Genomic DNA, 18,150 nt, shown 5'->3' with positions numbered 1-18,150 from the left:
CTCTTCTCATCCAGTGTGCGACCAGCTTCAGTCATCTCTCATTACTGTGTCTGTTTATGTGGTAAGTGAAATTTTATGTACTGTAAAAGGCAACCGTTGTCAATCGTTATTTGTTTTCCTTGCCGTTCTGAATACCGATTTACGCTTCGGGCACACCCCCTAACTCCACCCCCCACCCCCGCCCCCTGATATCATCGTCCATCGTGATGTTTCACTGCAGACATCGTCCGATGCCAATTTTGTAGACATCGCCCAACCCTAGTATAGATACTGTGAAAAAAGAGTACTGAAACCGTTTTAGATATGTAAGTATTGATATGTATGGAAAACCGTATTTTTCACAACACTAATTCGATCAGCTGTCTTCTCCATCAGTAACTGCGCATGTTCGCTGTCATGTGAGAGAGATGTGCTGAGCCAGTCAACATATGTCAACTTCAGCTCTACTGAAGTAAGATTTTACCCATTTTAAATAATAAAATCAAAAGTTAACAGAAAAAGGAAAATCTATTTGCGACGGTCAATGTTTATATTATGGCGGGCCGCCACAAATAAATCAATGTATGGGAAACACTAAACATTATGAAAGACACTTTCTAATTGGTTTCTACAACATAATTTGCATACTTTAAGCCCAAAGTGTACTTGGCATTTGATGCAAATGTAACAAATATGGTGCTTTCGAAATTGGCTAATGTCTGTGTAAGTACTACATTTGAATTTACCTAGTGACCATTAAAATAGTACTTCCTATATAGTATGAATATGGGTTGTACAAATTAAATTTGGGCGTACTACGTCTGCCATAGCTGCTGTCATGTAACCTACCAGTGTCATTTGTGTCGCTTCAGTGCCATTTACAAATCTTCTCCCGTGGCCTCCTGTGGCCTCATGGGTTAATAAAGTGTCCACTGAATGCACTATATAATCTTGGCAGAAGTAATAGGTCATCCGGATACTTCTCACACAATGTTTTTGAATACTGTGAATTTACTTTTTGGCATACTATTAAAAATATAAAAGTTACATAAACGTTTTTTTCATACTATCAATCTTGGATGCAGTGATAGCCTTTCAAAATAAACTCCATTTGATAATGTGGTGAACACAGGCACTTGACACATGCACCTTGTTCAGTAATAATAGTGTTAAACCTGTGTTATTATCGTTATAGTTGTGATGTGGATTTCCCTATTCTCATAGAATTAGAATGTTTAAAAAAAATTCTTTATATTTTTACTTTCTTTATCATTATTAGTAATTATACTTGTTGTGAACGTTCCAGTTTTGCTTTTTTTTAAAACTGATTTGCTTAGGGATGCACTGATCCGATACTTAGTATCGGTATCAGCTCTGATACTGCCATTTTTGCCGGATTGGATATCGGTCAGACGAGACAGATCCAAATTCGATACTGTGTATATAGTATTCTGTGTTATTGTTAAGCCCCACTAAAGGCACAAAAACATAATACAGCAACATAAAGTTTTCGTGCACTATATTCCAAGTGTTCTGAAGCCGTTACATAGTTTAATGTGAGGTAGAGATGAATAATATTTAAGTCAAGTTCATGTAAACTCTTTTCTCCACTGTGGCTGCCTGTCATCCTCTATTCAGCATTCAAACTGCGCTGTGCTGCGTTTGGTTATGACAGTCAAGACGATGAAACTCTCTCCAAGAGCGCAGTAACTGAAATTTAAAACTTTAAAAAGAAAAGGCTCAATAAACTATCGCACAGATTTCATACACTATGCATCAGTATCTCTTCACTTTGTGCTTTAAACTTTTCAATGCTGTGCGCTGTGACTCCGTGTTGCTTCAAGTACATCTTTCCGCGCACGGGATGCACATAAGCGCTTTGTGTCGCTTTGTTTTGGAGGCTTTCGTATTAGAATATTTTTGTGCAATGAAAGATTATTAATAGTCTTTCTTGTTCTTTCCTATCTATCATATGTTGCTGCCTCCATTACTGTGCTATACATTTAAAAGAAATGTTTTTTAAAATGATAGTATATATTTATATATAAATATATTTACTTGTTTTTCATGAATGTATTTTACAACAATACAAAGAGCAATGTGTAACATTTTACCAGATTCAGACCTACACTTATTCACTTTTATTTGTTTCCCACTAAATAATGTTATTTCACTAAATGTTCAGATTTTATAAACTTATTGTGCACTCATGATTTTTCTAGAATAACTTTTGCTGCTGAATTATCCACTAACCTAGTTGATAAAAGTATTTTTGTCATATATTATGATTATATATTTTTTCATTTATTTTTCTTTACAGTGAAGTTGTCTGTATTTAGTAGATTGGGTTTAACACACAAAACAGTGATGATCATGTCAACACACTGAGGTATAGAAATTCTACATTGATTATAAAAAAAAAAATAGTGCTGGTATCGGATTGATATCGGTATCGGCTGATACTCAGAATTTTTGGGATCGGATCGGATCTGAAAAAAATTGTATTGGTGCATCCCTAGTTTTTCTGGTAGACCAATCGAGTACATCAATTCCTAAATTGAATTTTTTTTATTTAAGGCATTAGAAATTTCCATTGAAATCGTGGCATGAATAGCTTGTTCCAACAGACTCTGCAGCTTGTGATTGGGGAAATATTCTGTAAATTACTTGTTATTCTATCTTTTGAATCTATGGCATACATAGTAATCCAAGAACTATTCTTCCAAGAATTTTAATTACGTCCAAGTCTAAATAAACAAAGCATTTATTGTCTTTTACAGTGTATTATAGTGTGTACAGGAATTATTATGGTTATGTGGTTTTCTGTCCTTTTCTGAGTGAAATGGGAGCAGCTCTTGCTCTTCCTGTTGTAGATCAATATCTGAGAGAAAGAGATGATTGTTTCTTATTGAAATGGTGCCACTGTGCAGATCATGAAAGAGTCACATGGTTACCGAGCATATTAAACATGGAAACTGGAGTACTGAATCATAATGATGGATGTTTAACGAAGCCAGGTTTAGGAAGCAAGCTAAAATAAATATGACTGTTGTTTCCTGTGAAAGCGATATGTCGTAATGCATATGTATGCTATGAGTTCATGGCTTCGGTAATTACATTTAATGTTTTAGTGATACATTGTTGGAACAAACCCTGTTTCTTTTCAGTCATGCATGCAGAGCAGACTGATGTGGAACAGCATCTTCAATAATCAGCTTGTCAATCACACTCAGCTTTTTTCCTTTCCAGTATTTCTTGACATAAGCAGGTTATACTTCTCAGTCAATATGCAAGCCATAACTTGTTTTTTATGATGAAATCACTTTTACTTTTTTGAACTGCATCAACTGTTCTTCATCCAAAACCTTTTAGTATCTGTTTGTTTTATTGTAATTACAGGTACTGTATTATATAATGTGTTTTATGGAAGGAGTTTGCTAATGAAATAGAGCTGAATCTGATCTGCAGTCTCAATGATAGTGATGTTTCAATAGTCTAATATAGTTCCATATTCAGCGGACTTTATTTTTACAGCTGTTCACCTTTTCAATGGAAAAAAGAGGTTCCGGAAAACATGTGCCTCCCATGTCATAGAAGAGAAAATATTTACATTTTCAGTTATGTTTGGTCATAATTTTATCATTCTTTTGCAGCTAGAATGATTTTTGTAATAACAACAATAATTTGAAGTTTTCAGCTAATCACTGCATTTTAAGTCACCCTAACCCTAGGGCAGGTAGTTTTGAACCGGATAGATTTTCATTTTTGTGAATGTTCAAATCTTTGCAACTGAAATCTACACTACTGTTCAAAATTTGGGGTCAGTAATATTTTTTTTTTTCAGTAAAACCAGAAATATTGTAAAATATTACCATTTAAAATAACTGTTTTCTATTTTAATATATTTTAAAATTTAGTTTATTCTTGTGATGGCAAAGCTGAATTTTCAGCAGCCATTTCTCCAGTCTTCCAATGTCACATGATCCTTCAAAAATCAGTCTAATATGCTGATTTGGTGCTTAAAAACATTTTTATTATTAAACATATTATCCATGTTGAATTTTTTTTTTTCTGCTTAATATTTTTGTGGAAAAATAAGGATATTTTGCTAAAAAGAAAGTTCTAAGAACAGCATTTATTTGAAACATGATAACTGTCTTTACTGAATAAAAGTATTAATTTATTTAAAATAAAAATCCTACTGACCACAAGCTTTTGAACAATAGTGTATATACAACATAGCCTCTGTTCACTGCCAGTGCAGTAGTTTTATAGTAAGAAGACATTAAGACATCATCAATATTTGATCAAGAGTGAAAATAAACTGTAAGCTTCAGCAAGTGGTTAGAAGGCCCTGCAGTTAGATTGAAGATGCATGTTCTTTGCAGTACTCCGAAACAGGAAATGGCTGACAGAAGGAATGCTGTCTCTCCCCTCATCTGTGTCTGATGGGCTTTCAGCTCCGCTGCTGGTTGGCTGACTACTGCATACAATAACTTCCTGTAAACAAGCCCCCCCAGTGCACCCAGTTACACCCAAACCTCTCTGTATTTGAGTGCTTGTAATATTGACCTCCTTATAAACTGTACACAACAGTATGAGTGAACGCATGCCAAGATGGGAGGTGTTCCCTCTGCATGTGGAAGATGAATTTTTCCCACTTCTGTCTCTGATGAGGCCCTCTAATTTGACGGGAGGAAGTGGCAAGTGGTATGTACATGGCGCTGTGGTTGTGAGGAGAGGCTAATTAAGATGTCTCTGGGTGTGAAGACAGTAGTTGCAGTGGTTGTGGTGGTGTGAAGAGCCTGTGATTGTGGTGAGGGGAACAGAAATATGAAGATTCTGGATTTAGTTGAAGTTGAAGTCAGCATTAAATGGATATTAAATGCATATTATTGATGCATCCATGCATATGTGTTTTTTTTTTACCTTGTAATTTTTTATGAAAATGTTTTAATCTTCATTGTCAAACAACAGACTTCTCTCTGGTGTCGGACTTCTCCAATAATTTTGTCCACTTAAACCCCGCCCCTTTCTTAAAATCAACAACTGATGGATAGATCCAAGACCATGTCCTAACGTTTTTTTTGGATCATCCATTTCACTCAGATGTACAACACAATATGGAAGAAAAGATTTCTTGCTACTTCCATTATATCGCAGCTTTAGGCTCAGGCAGCTGCATTTGTTGATAATCACAAAAGATCATTTCTTCCTTGGTTCCTTTAAAAAAAGAGAGCAAAAACTAGGTTACAGTGAGACACTTACAACTGAAGTAATTAAAACTATTTTTTGTGGATTAAAAAGCACAATATATAATTTTATAAAAACGCTTAAATTCATTTGTTAAAAAATGTATTATTTTTTGAAGAAGAATATTGTGTTAAAATCATAATCATGCTATAAGTTCTGACAGTTAATGTCCAGAAAATGTTTAATAGATTTTGGGATGTAAAAATGAAAGAGGATCTGTTCATCCAAATCATTCAAGGGAATTTCTGGGCCTTTTAAATCTGATTTACTGCTCATCAAAGATTTTCGAGTCTTGCTATGGCTTCAACTGACAAAATGAAAAAGCAGCCCCCTGTTTCTCAACAACCAACATGAGTCCCCATGTGCTCAAAGCTCCTAAACCACAACTCCCTCACCCAGCTTGTAAAACTAATATCTGTCGTTAAGCAGGGTCTTTTTTAGTCCTTAGGTGCAAATGTTCATGGGAAAATGCAATCACTATTTAATGAGCCAAGAGACTAGCTCAGCTCTGTTAATCTTGGCTATTCTATTCAAACAGACGTTAATACAAACACACTCCAAACATTGCTTCATAGACTAAAGGCATTTGGCATGGCTCTCTAAATCTACAAACAGATTTTTAGAACCTCTCTTATACTAACAGGCCATGTAAACCTGCTATATAATTACCTTCGGGTCGTAGTGCTGCTGTTCTTTTGACTGCATATTCCAGGATTGTAGAAATCAATTTACAATTTAATGTTGCTATTATTAGTGGTGCTTGGCAAGAATCACTATTATTATTGCTCAAACTTGGGGGTCGGAAAGAAAACCCTTAAACGACTTAAAAACCACTATTTGCCTTTACTTTTTCTAATAGATCTAGTTTCACCTGACGGTTAATAAAATTGTATGTTAAAGCAGGGTCTGAGTTGGGCTTTTTATTTTTTAACTTGGGCTAGTACGCAAGCAACCATAATACCAGAATGTATACATCTGTTTTCAAGCTGGCATGTATTTTCTTTTTCTGAATGATATGTGTTATATATTATTCCTCAGTATCTTAAAAAGGATTTATTACCTGCATCTAAAAACAAAACCCACTCTTCTCTTAAAGCATGCTAGGACTGTCTGGGACATTTTGTGTGGGTCAGGGATTTGTTTGCATGCCAGGGATGATAGGGCTCTTTTATAGAGATCAAGGTCCATATTTGTTGTGTTTTGACTCATATTTTCCAGACAGGGTTAATTCATGGGTTAGACTCTTTGGCCAAGTATCTATTTCAGATGTTGTGTGCCATGTCTAAACCTTTTTTTTTTTAGCCTTTCTTATAATCACTAGAAATAATAATTTTTCACTATTCATTTTCCATCAACGTTGTTCATTAAATATGTTCAAAGGTCAAATTAAAATACTTAGTCTTTGTCATTTTATACATCCTGTCTTGTTCGTAGAGAGATCATCATCAGCATACTTGTTTCTAGCTCAGTAGTGTTCAGTACCTTAACTTTCATGGTCATGATGCACACTTTCTTACCAAAGTAACTTATTTTAAACAGGTGAGGGGGCCGTCAGAGGGAGATGACTGCCAACAAGAGCTCCAAAACTGCACCAAAAGCAGGAGCGGCTAAAGGTCCACAGGAAAACTCAGACAGGTATCAGTCATGATGATGAGTCAGCTGTTATTGTCCATTGTTTGTGCTTTTACAGTTTTTATTTTTCCCCATAAAGCCCATTCACACCAAATATGATAACTATAACTATTAAGTTTTAGGATTTTTTCTAATGAAATGAGATTGGCAAAGGCCACACCACAGCTATAATGATAGCAATAAAGAGGAACGATATTGTTGGAATCACTTTGCAGCTCATGTACAATAAAAACACTGACAGCCAATAAGAATCCACCTGATGCTTGAGTATGTAAAGCAGCAGGTGTGTGTGTTTCAGTGTGCACTTAAACAGAATGTTATTTTCTGTTGGTGTAGACACTAATTAAGTTATAGTTATTGATTTGAACAGGCCTTAACACTTATCATGATATGATCTGATAGTAAAATTGAACTAGTTTAATAAATTGTTTTGGTCTTGAACAGTTTCTTAGCACTGTACTGGTGTAAATCTATTTTAAAATCAACTTTTAGAGCAATTTCAGTTTATCAGATCTGGACCATTAATGTTTTTATAGCAATTCACATTTACTCTGTATAAAGATTTTTTTTTGTAAATTCTTGTTTAGATGTGCAGCTCTATAACGTGGTTTTATAGAGCAAATACAATTTTAGAAATCTGTTTTTAAAATAAAAAATGACAGAGAGAAATGATTAATCACATAAATATTTATAGGCAATGATTGCTTAGGATAACCAAAACTTTTATCTATAATTGAGGAGTAGTTGAAATAGATAATTGAGTCCAACGGTACTTCACTGGCCAAACTGTTGTATACAAATCTAAAGTAAACATCCTGGTTATGAGCAAAAGCAGGAAGTTATTAGAAAAGAGGCTTTGTTCTGTTTGTGGCCTTTGGGGCTGTGTAGTTGCTATCAGGACAAGTGAAGAACGAACAGTCCTTGAAGAGTGAGAGGAGGTACTTTCATAATTACCTATGAACACTCTCTGATGTCAGAGATATTTACCAAAGGAAACTGTGAAAAAGTGATTTATGCCAAGTTGTGTGGAGGGAAAATGATGGCATAGTTTCTGCTAGCCTCTCTTCCTAGACATGGATATTTTGGCTTCAGTTTCAAATCACAAGCAAAGGAGAATGCTGAAGAAGCAGATTTATGTCAGACGAGGGTGGCGGTAGGTAGGCCTTACACTGAGAATGTGCCCTTTTTATAGCAAAGATAATAGCTGAAAAAATAACTCAATCACAGATGAAATATCCACATTTTTGTGGGGGAGAACCCACTGGCTCTGGGCTTGTCATATTTCTTTTGATGTGTGTTCCAGGAACCTCATAGTTTCACCATCCTGGCAAGGCTCTCCAACAGGAAATGGCCTGTGGTTGACATTGCCCTCAAGACCCAGGAAGAGCCAAACCAGCTCTGGCATCCCACTCAGTCCATGTGTGGCCAGACCATCTGGCTTCCCCCAAAACTGGCATTTTTTTTTTACTGGCCCTGTCCGGCTTCTCAGAGAACCTCCTCAGACCACAGACACAAACTCATGGAGGACAAAATGTTTTCTTTTATGCAAAGGATTTTACATCAGACTAATATTGCAGTTATAGAAACAATAATTTATACTTTGTTGGCCCAGGCAGTCGTGGAGGTATTTTTAGACATGCAGTGTTATTCTATGGAAAACATCTGAGCAAAGATGATAGAAGTTTAACTGTGCTATAAATACCAGCTTTGATGCAAAGATTGCCCTCCTAAACAATATCCTTCATCTCCTTTTGACAGATTTGGCATCTGTCCATCCCTTCCGTTTGATTATTCAGGATTAGACTGTTGTTCTCAAACCAGGGATCCATTGTAAAGGCTGAACCTCAAGAATCTTTTTCAATCTTATACAGCTAGTCAGCTAACTGTGTTCTGTAGCATCTGTGCTGTGTTGATAAAACTTATCTTTTGGATCTAATGTAATTATTTCCCACTTTCAAGTACCAGGATATTATATGCAAAAGTCTGAACATTAATCTCTTAATTTTACAATAAGTAGTGAAACTTACCCAAACTAAAGCCTTAAATAAAAAATAAAAAACACATTAAAGGGGCTCCTCTTTTGGTGAAAGTTTTCAGACAGCTTTCAAAATAGCCGCCAGACAGTGTGAACACATGGAGACTCATATCTCAGTGTGCAATGATCTGATTGACTTCAAATTACAGGAGGTATATAGTAACAAACACACCTGGTTAAGACATCAAGTAGGATAATAAATTATTTTTTGTTTTTATAATCTGATTTAAAAAATGGAAGTGTGCTTAATGGGTACGTTTACCCTAGATGTATTATATGTATATTATGTACTTTTTAAACATGTTTGGCTTTCTCCACTATAGATTGTAATGTAGAATTTAGTGGGTCTTAATAAAGTAAAACTGATGATGGCAGCATAGTTAATGCCTTTGTTGGGTGAACCTTTGGACCATTTAGAACGCAAAATTGTGAATTATTTGTAAAAAATGTATTTGTTTTGTATTTGTTGGGTACAGAAGATTGTATTACAAGTGTTAACGGACAACCGATGTGACGTGTCTGCTTGTAATATTTGGTGATGATGTGATTGTAGACTCATTTCCATGCAAGATCTGTGAGGCTGCAGGTGGTGTGGCATTTTCCCTTTTTCTAGGGAAGGGCATCATGGTGAGGTTTTTAGTTGATCTGTCCCAACCTGCACCCTGGATCATACTCTTGGCCTCCTCCCAGCTTGCACTTGTTATTCTAACCACCTCTGTGACATCAGATCTGCCTGCCTCAATTTCACAGAGGTGTGGGCCAAGTCGAGTTCTAGTTCCTGGAAGCGCATGAGCAGCATTAGATTTTTAGGTGGATGAGAAAGTGTGTGTGTCTGAGGAGACTGAAATGAGGTCAGCACAGTTTCTCATCTCATTGCTCAGCAGTGAGCAGCGTCTGTTTGCTCCGTGAACAATGGGCCTGGGAATTATGTGGAGGTTGAGTTTGACATGTACGCAAAGAGAAACAGTTGCTACTGGGGACGTACGGTGAGGGTTAGTGAGGGTGAGTTCATTTATCTCTCTCAAACCTAATGGTTAAATGGTTTTTGTTTGTGAGGTCCATATAAATGATTTCCAAAGTGATTGTGTGGAGGAATCCATATATGCATTTATACTGTCGTTCTGTTTGCATTGGCACTGCCAAATTTATGTCAGATTGTTATTGTTCATTCCCATATTAGACACAACTGACATTTCCTTTTATCTGAAATCTGTTCTCCTTTTGCATTACATGTAGTTTTATGTTACTTGTCAAATTGACTTACTTAAAACACGTTTTTGAAGTAACCAATACTTATAAGTGTTCTCACGGTCACTGTTTGTAAGGAAATAACACTCTGCTGTACCAAGCACAATTTGTTGGAGGTTTTCTGACTCTTTCCTCTGATTTACTTTTGATTCAGGTGTCAATCTGTATCTCCACCTCCAATTCTTACCACTGGAAAAGAGTCATGTTCCTCTCACCTCAGTGGCAGTGAGGACGCCAGTCAGCAGGGAAGGTACGCTAAAGCCGACGCTAAACTCTGGACCCAAAGGAACTGGAGTTGTAAGACTGCCAGCTTGAGAAGTGGCGCCTCACTCTCCACTGACTTTGAATGCCAAAGCAGGCTCACCAAATCTAGGAGTATTAGCTGTCTGGACAAGAGGCTCTCCATCCATAACCCACCAAGTGGCAATAACCAGGATCAGAAGGAGAACCAGCCACAACAGGCCTCAGCTGTGGGGGATGGATTGAATCCTAGACCCCTCAGCTGGAGTACTCTTTCAGTAGGACCTACAAACAAGCTTGGGCACAAGCGTACGCTCTCACTCAGTCGTACAGGGACTTGCACCTCATCCGTTGCCATACGCAAAAAGATCTCAGAATGGGAGGGTCGGAATGCGGCTCTGCCTAGAATGAGCCTTTGTCTGGAGAAGAGGCCTGGAGGTGGGAGCGAGGGTTGCCCAAGCCTGCTGTCCTCACCCTGCAGCGAGAAAACCTTTGACTTTAAGGCTGTGAGGAGGATGAGCACAGCATTTTCCGAGTGCTCCTACCCTGAGACTGAGGAAGATGAGCACGTATCCGATCGAGAAGCTCCTGTAAGATTCCAGAAGAGGGCTTCAAAGACAGAGTCCTCTGGGATTTTCCTCCGCGCGTTCTCGGCACGCAAGGAGACCTCAGCCGTGCTCAGCCGCATTCAAAAAATTGAACAGGCTTTGAAGGAAAGTCCCTCTTCATCTCCTCCGCAGTATCCTTGTAATTGCTACGGCTTTGACAAGTCCAGACACAAGTCTTTCACCATAAGTGGAACAGAGGACTTGGACAGCACTTGTGGCAGCAAGCGTAGCAGCATTTGCTCCGTGGCCACCGAACCCGAAGCTTCTCCAGGGTCTGAAAGACTCTCTAAGCTCAAGCAGAGGTTCAGCATCAGCTCTACCAGGTCAGAGAGCCCAGAACTCCCTTCTGCACAGGACTCTCCTGGAATTACAGTGAACCCTTTGCCAAAACCCAAACGAACATTTGAGTATGATGCCAACCGCAACCACAGAGGTTTGTTGCCTGGTAATGGACTACCTCCCACCGCTGAATCTCCACCTCCACTTCCTTCCACCCCAGCGCCTGCAATAATGAGAAATTCTAAGGCAGATGAAAGCTTGCCTAAGAAGACTCAAGACAGGTGAGAAACATGATTGTCTTCCAGTAATAGTGTGTGGTTTTTGGCAGATTAATTTAACCAAAGAACCATGTAGCAGGTACACAAATTGGCACCTTCCTTTTACTAGCTGCCAATTTCATTCTCACAAAGAACAAGTCATGAGCAATCACCATTACCCCTAAAGCACTTATGTCCAAGTGGCTTTGTGTACTGTATTGCACACAAGTCATATGGACCACTTTTATTATAATTTTTTGTCCTTCTAAAGCTTGATAAAGCACAAACTAAACTAAACTAACTAAAACGTAAGTTGTTTTCCAATTGAAAACTGCTGTTCTCACATCTAATATTTATTCACGCATATTCAAATATTACATTTGTGTATGCATTTATTCATCCAGCTTCCTTTCAATAAATCCAAACTAAAGACTAGATAGACGGATTTGTGTTGCATGAAGAAAAAACATGTCAGCTGTGGCAAAAATGACTGAGAAGCAATGAATTTGTGTACTTCCACGTAGTTGGTTCCCCCACAAAGAAGAGATCATTTATTTTTCTTGGATAATTAAGTGTATAAAACTTGTCCCAAGAATGTTGAAAAGGATAAGGACCACAGGCCAAGCATTTGTTTTGTTGATATAGTTCTAGACTTTGAATTATTGGCTTTTGTTTTTTTGACTACAGAGTCTCTCACAGTGAATTGGCCCCTGCAGTTTCACAGATTCTTATGTTACAAATCAAGTAAGCAAAATGAAATTTCCTGTCAGGCATTTGACGGCAAGCAGAGATCAACACGGAGATGCTCATTTTCTCAGGGTTTCATAATTTTACTATATTAGGTGAATTTGTTGCTGTCAAATGTTACACAATTGCACTTTTGTTCTGTGTAAAGCACACGTCATCTTTTTTCCATTCTTTGATCTTTACATTGAGATTCAAACTGACACTTCTGAAACAAGCAATGCTTAATAATATTTATTATTCCAAATTTAGTTCAGAAATCCAAAAATAGCATCAGTGATAACTTACCAACAAAACCATAAAACACTTTGAGTATATTTTTAGAAACCCATCAGTGTTCATTTAACAGGGTGAAGATGGAAGAACACAGAAAATGAAATGTTTTGGAGGTTCAAAGACCTCAGAGACTATGCTTCATCTCTTCTCTTTAAGTTGATATAACACTGCTTCATGGTGTTGCTTTTTGGATTTTTGAGGGCTCTCGTGTTGTTTATAGCTCATATTCCTCATGGCCTTGTGAATGATCTTTGGCACATGGATTGTTTAGCCTAGTTACTGAGTATGGAGAGCCGCCAGGTTCTCGTGATGGAGAACCTCATGTGCTGGAACATTTCTACAGCTCTACATTTGAGCCCATGTTTGACATTCCTGTGGCTGGTCCAGTCGACCGTTTAGAGACTATAGGCAAGCAAATAGATTGTGTCATGTCAAAGTGCTAATTTGGGGTTCCAACTTTCTGGTTAGTTTTCCAGCCATGTTATTCATGCAAATACATTTTGGCTTCTTGTAGATAAACAAGAAATTACCATCTGAGCATAGGCAAGAACTACACGAGTGTTGTTCATTTAAGCAGCCTCTCTTGTTTAGTTGGTGTCTTACAGTGAATAAACGCATATAAAATCCTCATAAGTGAAAGTTGCATCTTCTGACCTGATTGTGATCAACCAATTAAAAGATGTTTGCCTTGAACCATACCAAAAGGACTACTCTTTACTTGTTCAGCAAGAGTCATGTCCAAAGCTGTGGCTTTATGTTATCTCTGTTTGTTTCTAGAGAATCGTGTGAGTCAGAAGATGCTGTCAGCCTGCCTTCCTCATACCCTTCCTCACCCACAGAGAATGGCACAGGGAAGCACAGTCGGCCCAGCTCCAAGAGCACACTCGAGGAGAACACCTATGAGGACATAGTGGGTAAGAACAGACAACAGTTGGTGATTGATCCTGCTTGCTCCCATTTGATTTTAGGCTAAAATGAAACCTTTAAATGACCTTTATTGTTAGAAATATTTATTTTTAAAACATTTATGGTGTACAAATATTAGAATTCCACATTTAGAATTTTATTTTTTAATTACAAATATTTCATATCTTTGTATATATAATGATTTTAAAATATTTAAAATGTTTATTTTTTAATTATATAAATACAAATATTTTTTATAGTGTAAAATAAAAAAAATAGTACTAAATATATATATACTTTAACTTATATTAACTTTTTCGATAACAATAATATATTTTGTACCATTTTTTTGTTTGCTGATTGTGCACTCTTCTCCCTGGTTAAATGCTCTTTTCTACTGAAAGTGATGAAGTACTGGCATGTGGCGCTGCCTGATTTTATGTGCTAAATTCCTTCCTGGCAATAAATAGTCTGCGTGCACTAATGCTCAGACCCTTAGGGGCTTGACATTGTTACATTGTTGGTGGGTCTTGCCCTGTGGCCAGACTGTAAATCTCTGTCTTGCTATTGCTGATGAGGCTTGGGCATCAGGTGCTGTTAAGTGGTCTGGCTGAATAAGTGCCTAGTTGGCAAACGAGCAGAAGGAGTTTGTGGGTTGTAGGTTTGAAGCTTATATGTCATTATATCAGTTCTATAGCCAAAAACGCAGCCTTTGCTGCGTATTGTTCTTGAAATGATGATGGCCACTGGGTCCAGGCGGTGCATGAGTCTCTAGCGGTTGGGAAGTGGGTGACTCTTAGCCTTTTCCCCCTGACAAAGGTTCCATTGTTCTAGCGAACACCTCGGGTGTGGGATCAAGCATTGGAGTTGCACATTTTTACGAATGCTGATTAGTTCCAGAGAGATATATGGCCTCTATGTGCCTCTGTGCTCCAACCACTGAGCTTGGGATTGGTGCAACAGTCCAACAGAGGCATCTAAGGGTGGTCTCCAGAAGCATCAGGCTGTGGTTAGCACATCAGATGGTATGCTTTCTCAGGCTGTCACCAGGGTTTTAGTTCTGTTTGTAACTAAAATGTCACCAAATGTTAAAAACATAAACATTATTTATTGTATACAAGGTTTCAACCTTTTCTCAGGTTAAATCTTTGGGTATCACATTGCATTTTGGCACAAAGCCTGCCTGGTCTGGTGGCGATTGTGACGTATCCTCCATATGCAATGCACATTAGTATAGTGATAATGGATTGGCCAAATATCTCCAGATGGCAGGGTCATATTACATTTACCATGAAATAAATCGCTTGTAGGAAAACCTATTCATGTCACAATGATATACAATCTTCAAAAGAGGCCACTGCCTTTCTTCAGTCCTTACTGAGGGTCTTGTAAGTGGCCATAACAGTCAGATTATTCTTCTTGATTGTTTGTTGAAAATAATATCCATTCTTCATTCCTGTTTTCCAGCTTTTGCTTTCAGACAAAAAGCATCTTCTGATTGTTTACACGTCACAAAATCATTTAATTTGAAGGCCATTCCTCATCTCACATGACTGCATGGTGCTCCTGGGAAGACCGCAAAATGGCCATAAAACGGTCGTGTATGCTGTGTTGCTTTTATTGGCAGTCTGATACTCACATTGTGTGCTGCTCGCTTACTCATCAAGCACTCAACATCCTTTCCTTTGAAATCTTACTGTGTAAACAGAAGCACAGTATGTGTTTTGGTTATGGGTGCCCACTCTCTGTCCTTTTGTCTGTGTGTTTTGTGGAGCTCCTGTAAGTAGAGAAGTTGATTAGTACCCTCCTGTATGTGAGTGGTCAGGGAGGCATATCATTTCTCCAGCATGCTGTCATTACATTGCTTCGTTTGGGAGCCTGTGCATTCGCTGGCCTGTCATTGTGCCTCTCAGGCTTAATGGCACTAGGGCAAATCTCAGCAGATCTCGTGAGGTCAGGCTGTTGTGTAGCTGATTACTATGTTGTATGGTAGCTTTTTGCCTTCTTTTAAGCTTTTCACAATAAATTACCCTGTAAGTATTATGGCCAGGTTTACTTAGTGGCACTTTTGATACATCGTACTAAAGTGTTAATATGTACAGCATATGTTCAACCTCTTTGTTATGTTTTCATCTACAAGATGCAACATGAATTGAGCAGATCTGATTGCTTTCTTTTGTAGGGCACCTGGAGCTGTATTACACAAATGTCCTATTTTAATATTCTTTTGTAATCTGCCAAGATCCAAGTTTCTAAATGAAATTAGCATTCAGCATTTTAGGGTAGGATGTTTCTATAATATGGAACCTGTTGTATATCTAGTGGAGGGAAACAGGGGAGAAAGATGTGTGATATGCCAATGTCTTACGGTAAGAAAACAACAGAAAAGTAGGGCAATGTGTTTGTGTGGGATGTGCACAACTGTTATTACATCATATTGAAACTGGCAGCATTCAAATGGTTGGTTTAATTTAATTGACTTGACAGCCAGGAATCGGTGACATGGAAAGAATGATTTTAATTAGAATATTTTACTATTTTGACCTGACAAATTGATGCAATAGCTAGATATTACATGATTTTTTTTCAATAGGATGTTGCTGGTAACATTGCATCATTTTTGTCAATTGTAAAATAATTGTAATAATAACTTTTAGTAAAATTTTGGGATCAGTAGGATTATCCTTTTAAAGATAATAATTTTTCTGTATTTTCGATCAAATAAATGCAGCCTTAAGGCCAATTCAGAATACACAGACAAACGCCAACAAACTAGTTTGTTGGAGTTTGTTGGATCAGTGTGCTACCCCTGTTGGTGTTGGTTGGAGTTGGTTGGAGTTTGTTTTCACCCGACTGAACATGCTTATAGATAAAGGATCATCCATTTTCTCCCCAGTCAGTGAGAGTTGGTCAGTGTCTGTTGGTGCAGTGTGAACATGACAGTTATTTTTCACCACATTCTAAATCCAACGGCCAACTTGAGCCAACCTGTTTGTTGGAGTTTGTTAGCGTTTGTCTGTGCGGTGTGAATTGGCCTTAAAATAACGTTTTCCCCCCGCGGTAGTTACTGCGTCATCAGACAGCTAGAATTGCAGTAGTGGAATACAGGTTGAGCTACCTTCTTTGTTTATATAATGTTCTCAATTATAATAATAATAATATAGGTCGAGCTACAGCTAGCTGACCAGCCTTCTAGCTAGTTTAATTTTTTATTTTTTTTACTTAGCCGACTGGACAAATAGCCTGACTAAAATTTAAGTGACAAAAAAATAACCAGTGAAGCATCGAAACGCGAGAATGATTCTTCAGATTTTATTACATTCTGCGTAAACAGCGATTGATAATGTATTTCTGGTATCAAGGTCATGCTGTTCAGACTCGTGCTGTCTGTCTCTTTGTGAGAGACTTCAAAACAAATGAGCATAACAGCACACAGAAAGTCAGAAGAAACATACTGAGGTAAAAATTCAAAATGTTTAGTTTATTCATAACATGATATAGTTAAGTAACACCTTGACAAGGGAGCTATTTTGCTGAATATTTTCACGGTTGCAAATGTCACATTGATTTTAGTTCAATAAACATGTAAAGTAGTCAGGTAGTTATTAAGTTACTTACATTTTAGATGCAATATTTGCTGTTTATGTTCTATTTCTACACCCCTACTCTTTACGATGAGTGTCATAGGATTTTTAATGACCACAGAGAGTCAGGACCTCGGTTTAACATCTCATCCGAACGACGGTGCTCTTTTTACAGTATAGTGTCCCCGTCACTATACTGGGGTATTAGGATCCACACAGACCACAGGGTGAGCACCCCCTGCTGGCCTCACTAACACCTCTACCAACAGCAACCTAGTTTTCCCAGGAGGTCTCCCATCCAGGTACTAACCAGGCTCAGCCCAGCTTAGCTTCAGTGGGCAACCGGTCTTGGGCTGCAGGGTGATATGGCTGTGGCATATTTCAATTTGACATGAAAGATGATGCATACATTTAAAAAGGTTGAAATAGGTCTTTGTAAAGGTAAATAAAAATATGCAGATTTAAGTATGTAAAAGCTGATAGAACACTGAAAATATTGCTTCAGAATAAATAGTTTAGTCCACCAAAAATGGTGATGCAGTACATTTGTGGGGATATTTTGTATATGGAATATTTTCTGCTGATATGAAAAGTTCACAGTATATCATAGTAATAAATATAATTTATGACCGCGATGATATTTTGTTTTCTTTTTACATTAAACACATTAAATATTACATATATGTATGTAATATAATTTGGATTTCCATTACAGGTTTAGGTCCTAAATTTCATATAAGATGGTATTAAAAAGGTCTTAAAAAGTCTTAAATTGAACTTGTTCATATCTGCAGAAACCCTGTTAGAGTTAAAAACTTTTGTGGGCCCTATTCAGGTCATCTTGTCCTCGCTTCTTGTAGCCTATCAGTCTGCCAAAGTTTCTTAAAGGGGAAAGCACAACATCGTTTATATCCTCAAGTGTTCGGTGAACAAGTGATCCACCCTTTTACATGAGAAAACATGTTAGCAAAAATAAGATTCTAAACACGTTTTAACCAAGAGGCTGTCTTTAAAAAGTTTTAGTTTTTTTGTTTTTGTTAGTCCTGTGCAGAGTCAGACTAAAGATCTGCACTGTCTACATTCTCTTATCTTGACTCATCACTGGCCCT

At 37.6% G+C, this 18,150-nt stretch overlaps 1 protein-coding gene across 4 annotated transcripts in view; it reads left to right on the top strand.

The window, feature by feature from the left end:
• The window catches only part of LOC306872812 (DENN domain-containing protein 2B-like), a 52,340-nt gene that overhangs the window by 11,690 nt on the left and 22,500 nt on the right, over positions 1–18,150 (top strand). For 2 of the 4 annotated variants that reach the window (XM_079421663.1, XM_079421664.1), the window contains exons 2-4: positions 6,772–6,867; positions 10,302–11,555; positions 13,329–13,465. In XM_079421663.1, coding sequence (XP_079277789.1) covers positions 6,794–6,867; positions 10,302–11,555; positions 13,329–13,465 — 1,465 coding nt within the window. In that variant the 5' untranslated portion in view covers positions 6,772–6,793. Of the gene's footprint in view, positions 1–6,771; positions 6,868–9,665; positions 9,902–10,301; positions 11,556–13,328; positions 13,466–18,150 lie in introns of those variants that run through there. The other 2 variants (XM_079421666.1, XM_079421665.1) reach the window with 2 other exon arrangements.

Source organism: Barbus barbus (genome assembly GCF_936440315.1).
Source record: "Barbus barbus genome assembly, chromosome: 1".
Classification (NCBI taxonomy): Eukaryota; Metazoa; Chordata; class Actinopteri; order Cypriniformes; family Cyprinidae; genus Barbus; species Barbus barbus.
Note: the sequence above shows the minus strand (reverse complement) of the source record. Positions and strands in the feature narration are given on the sequence as shown.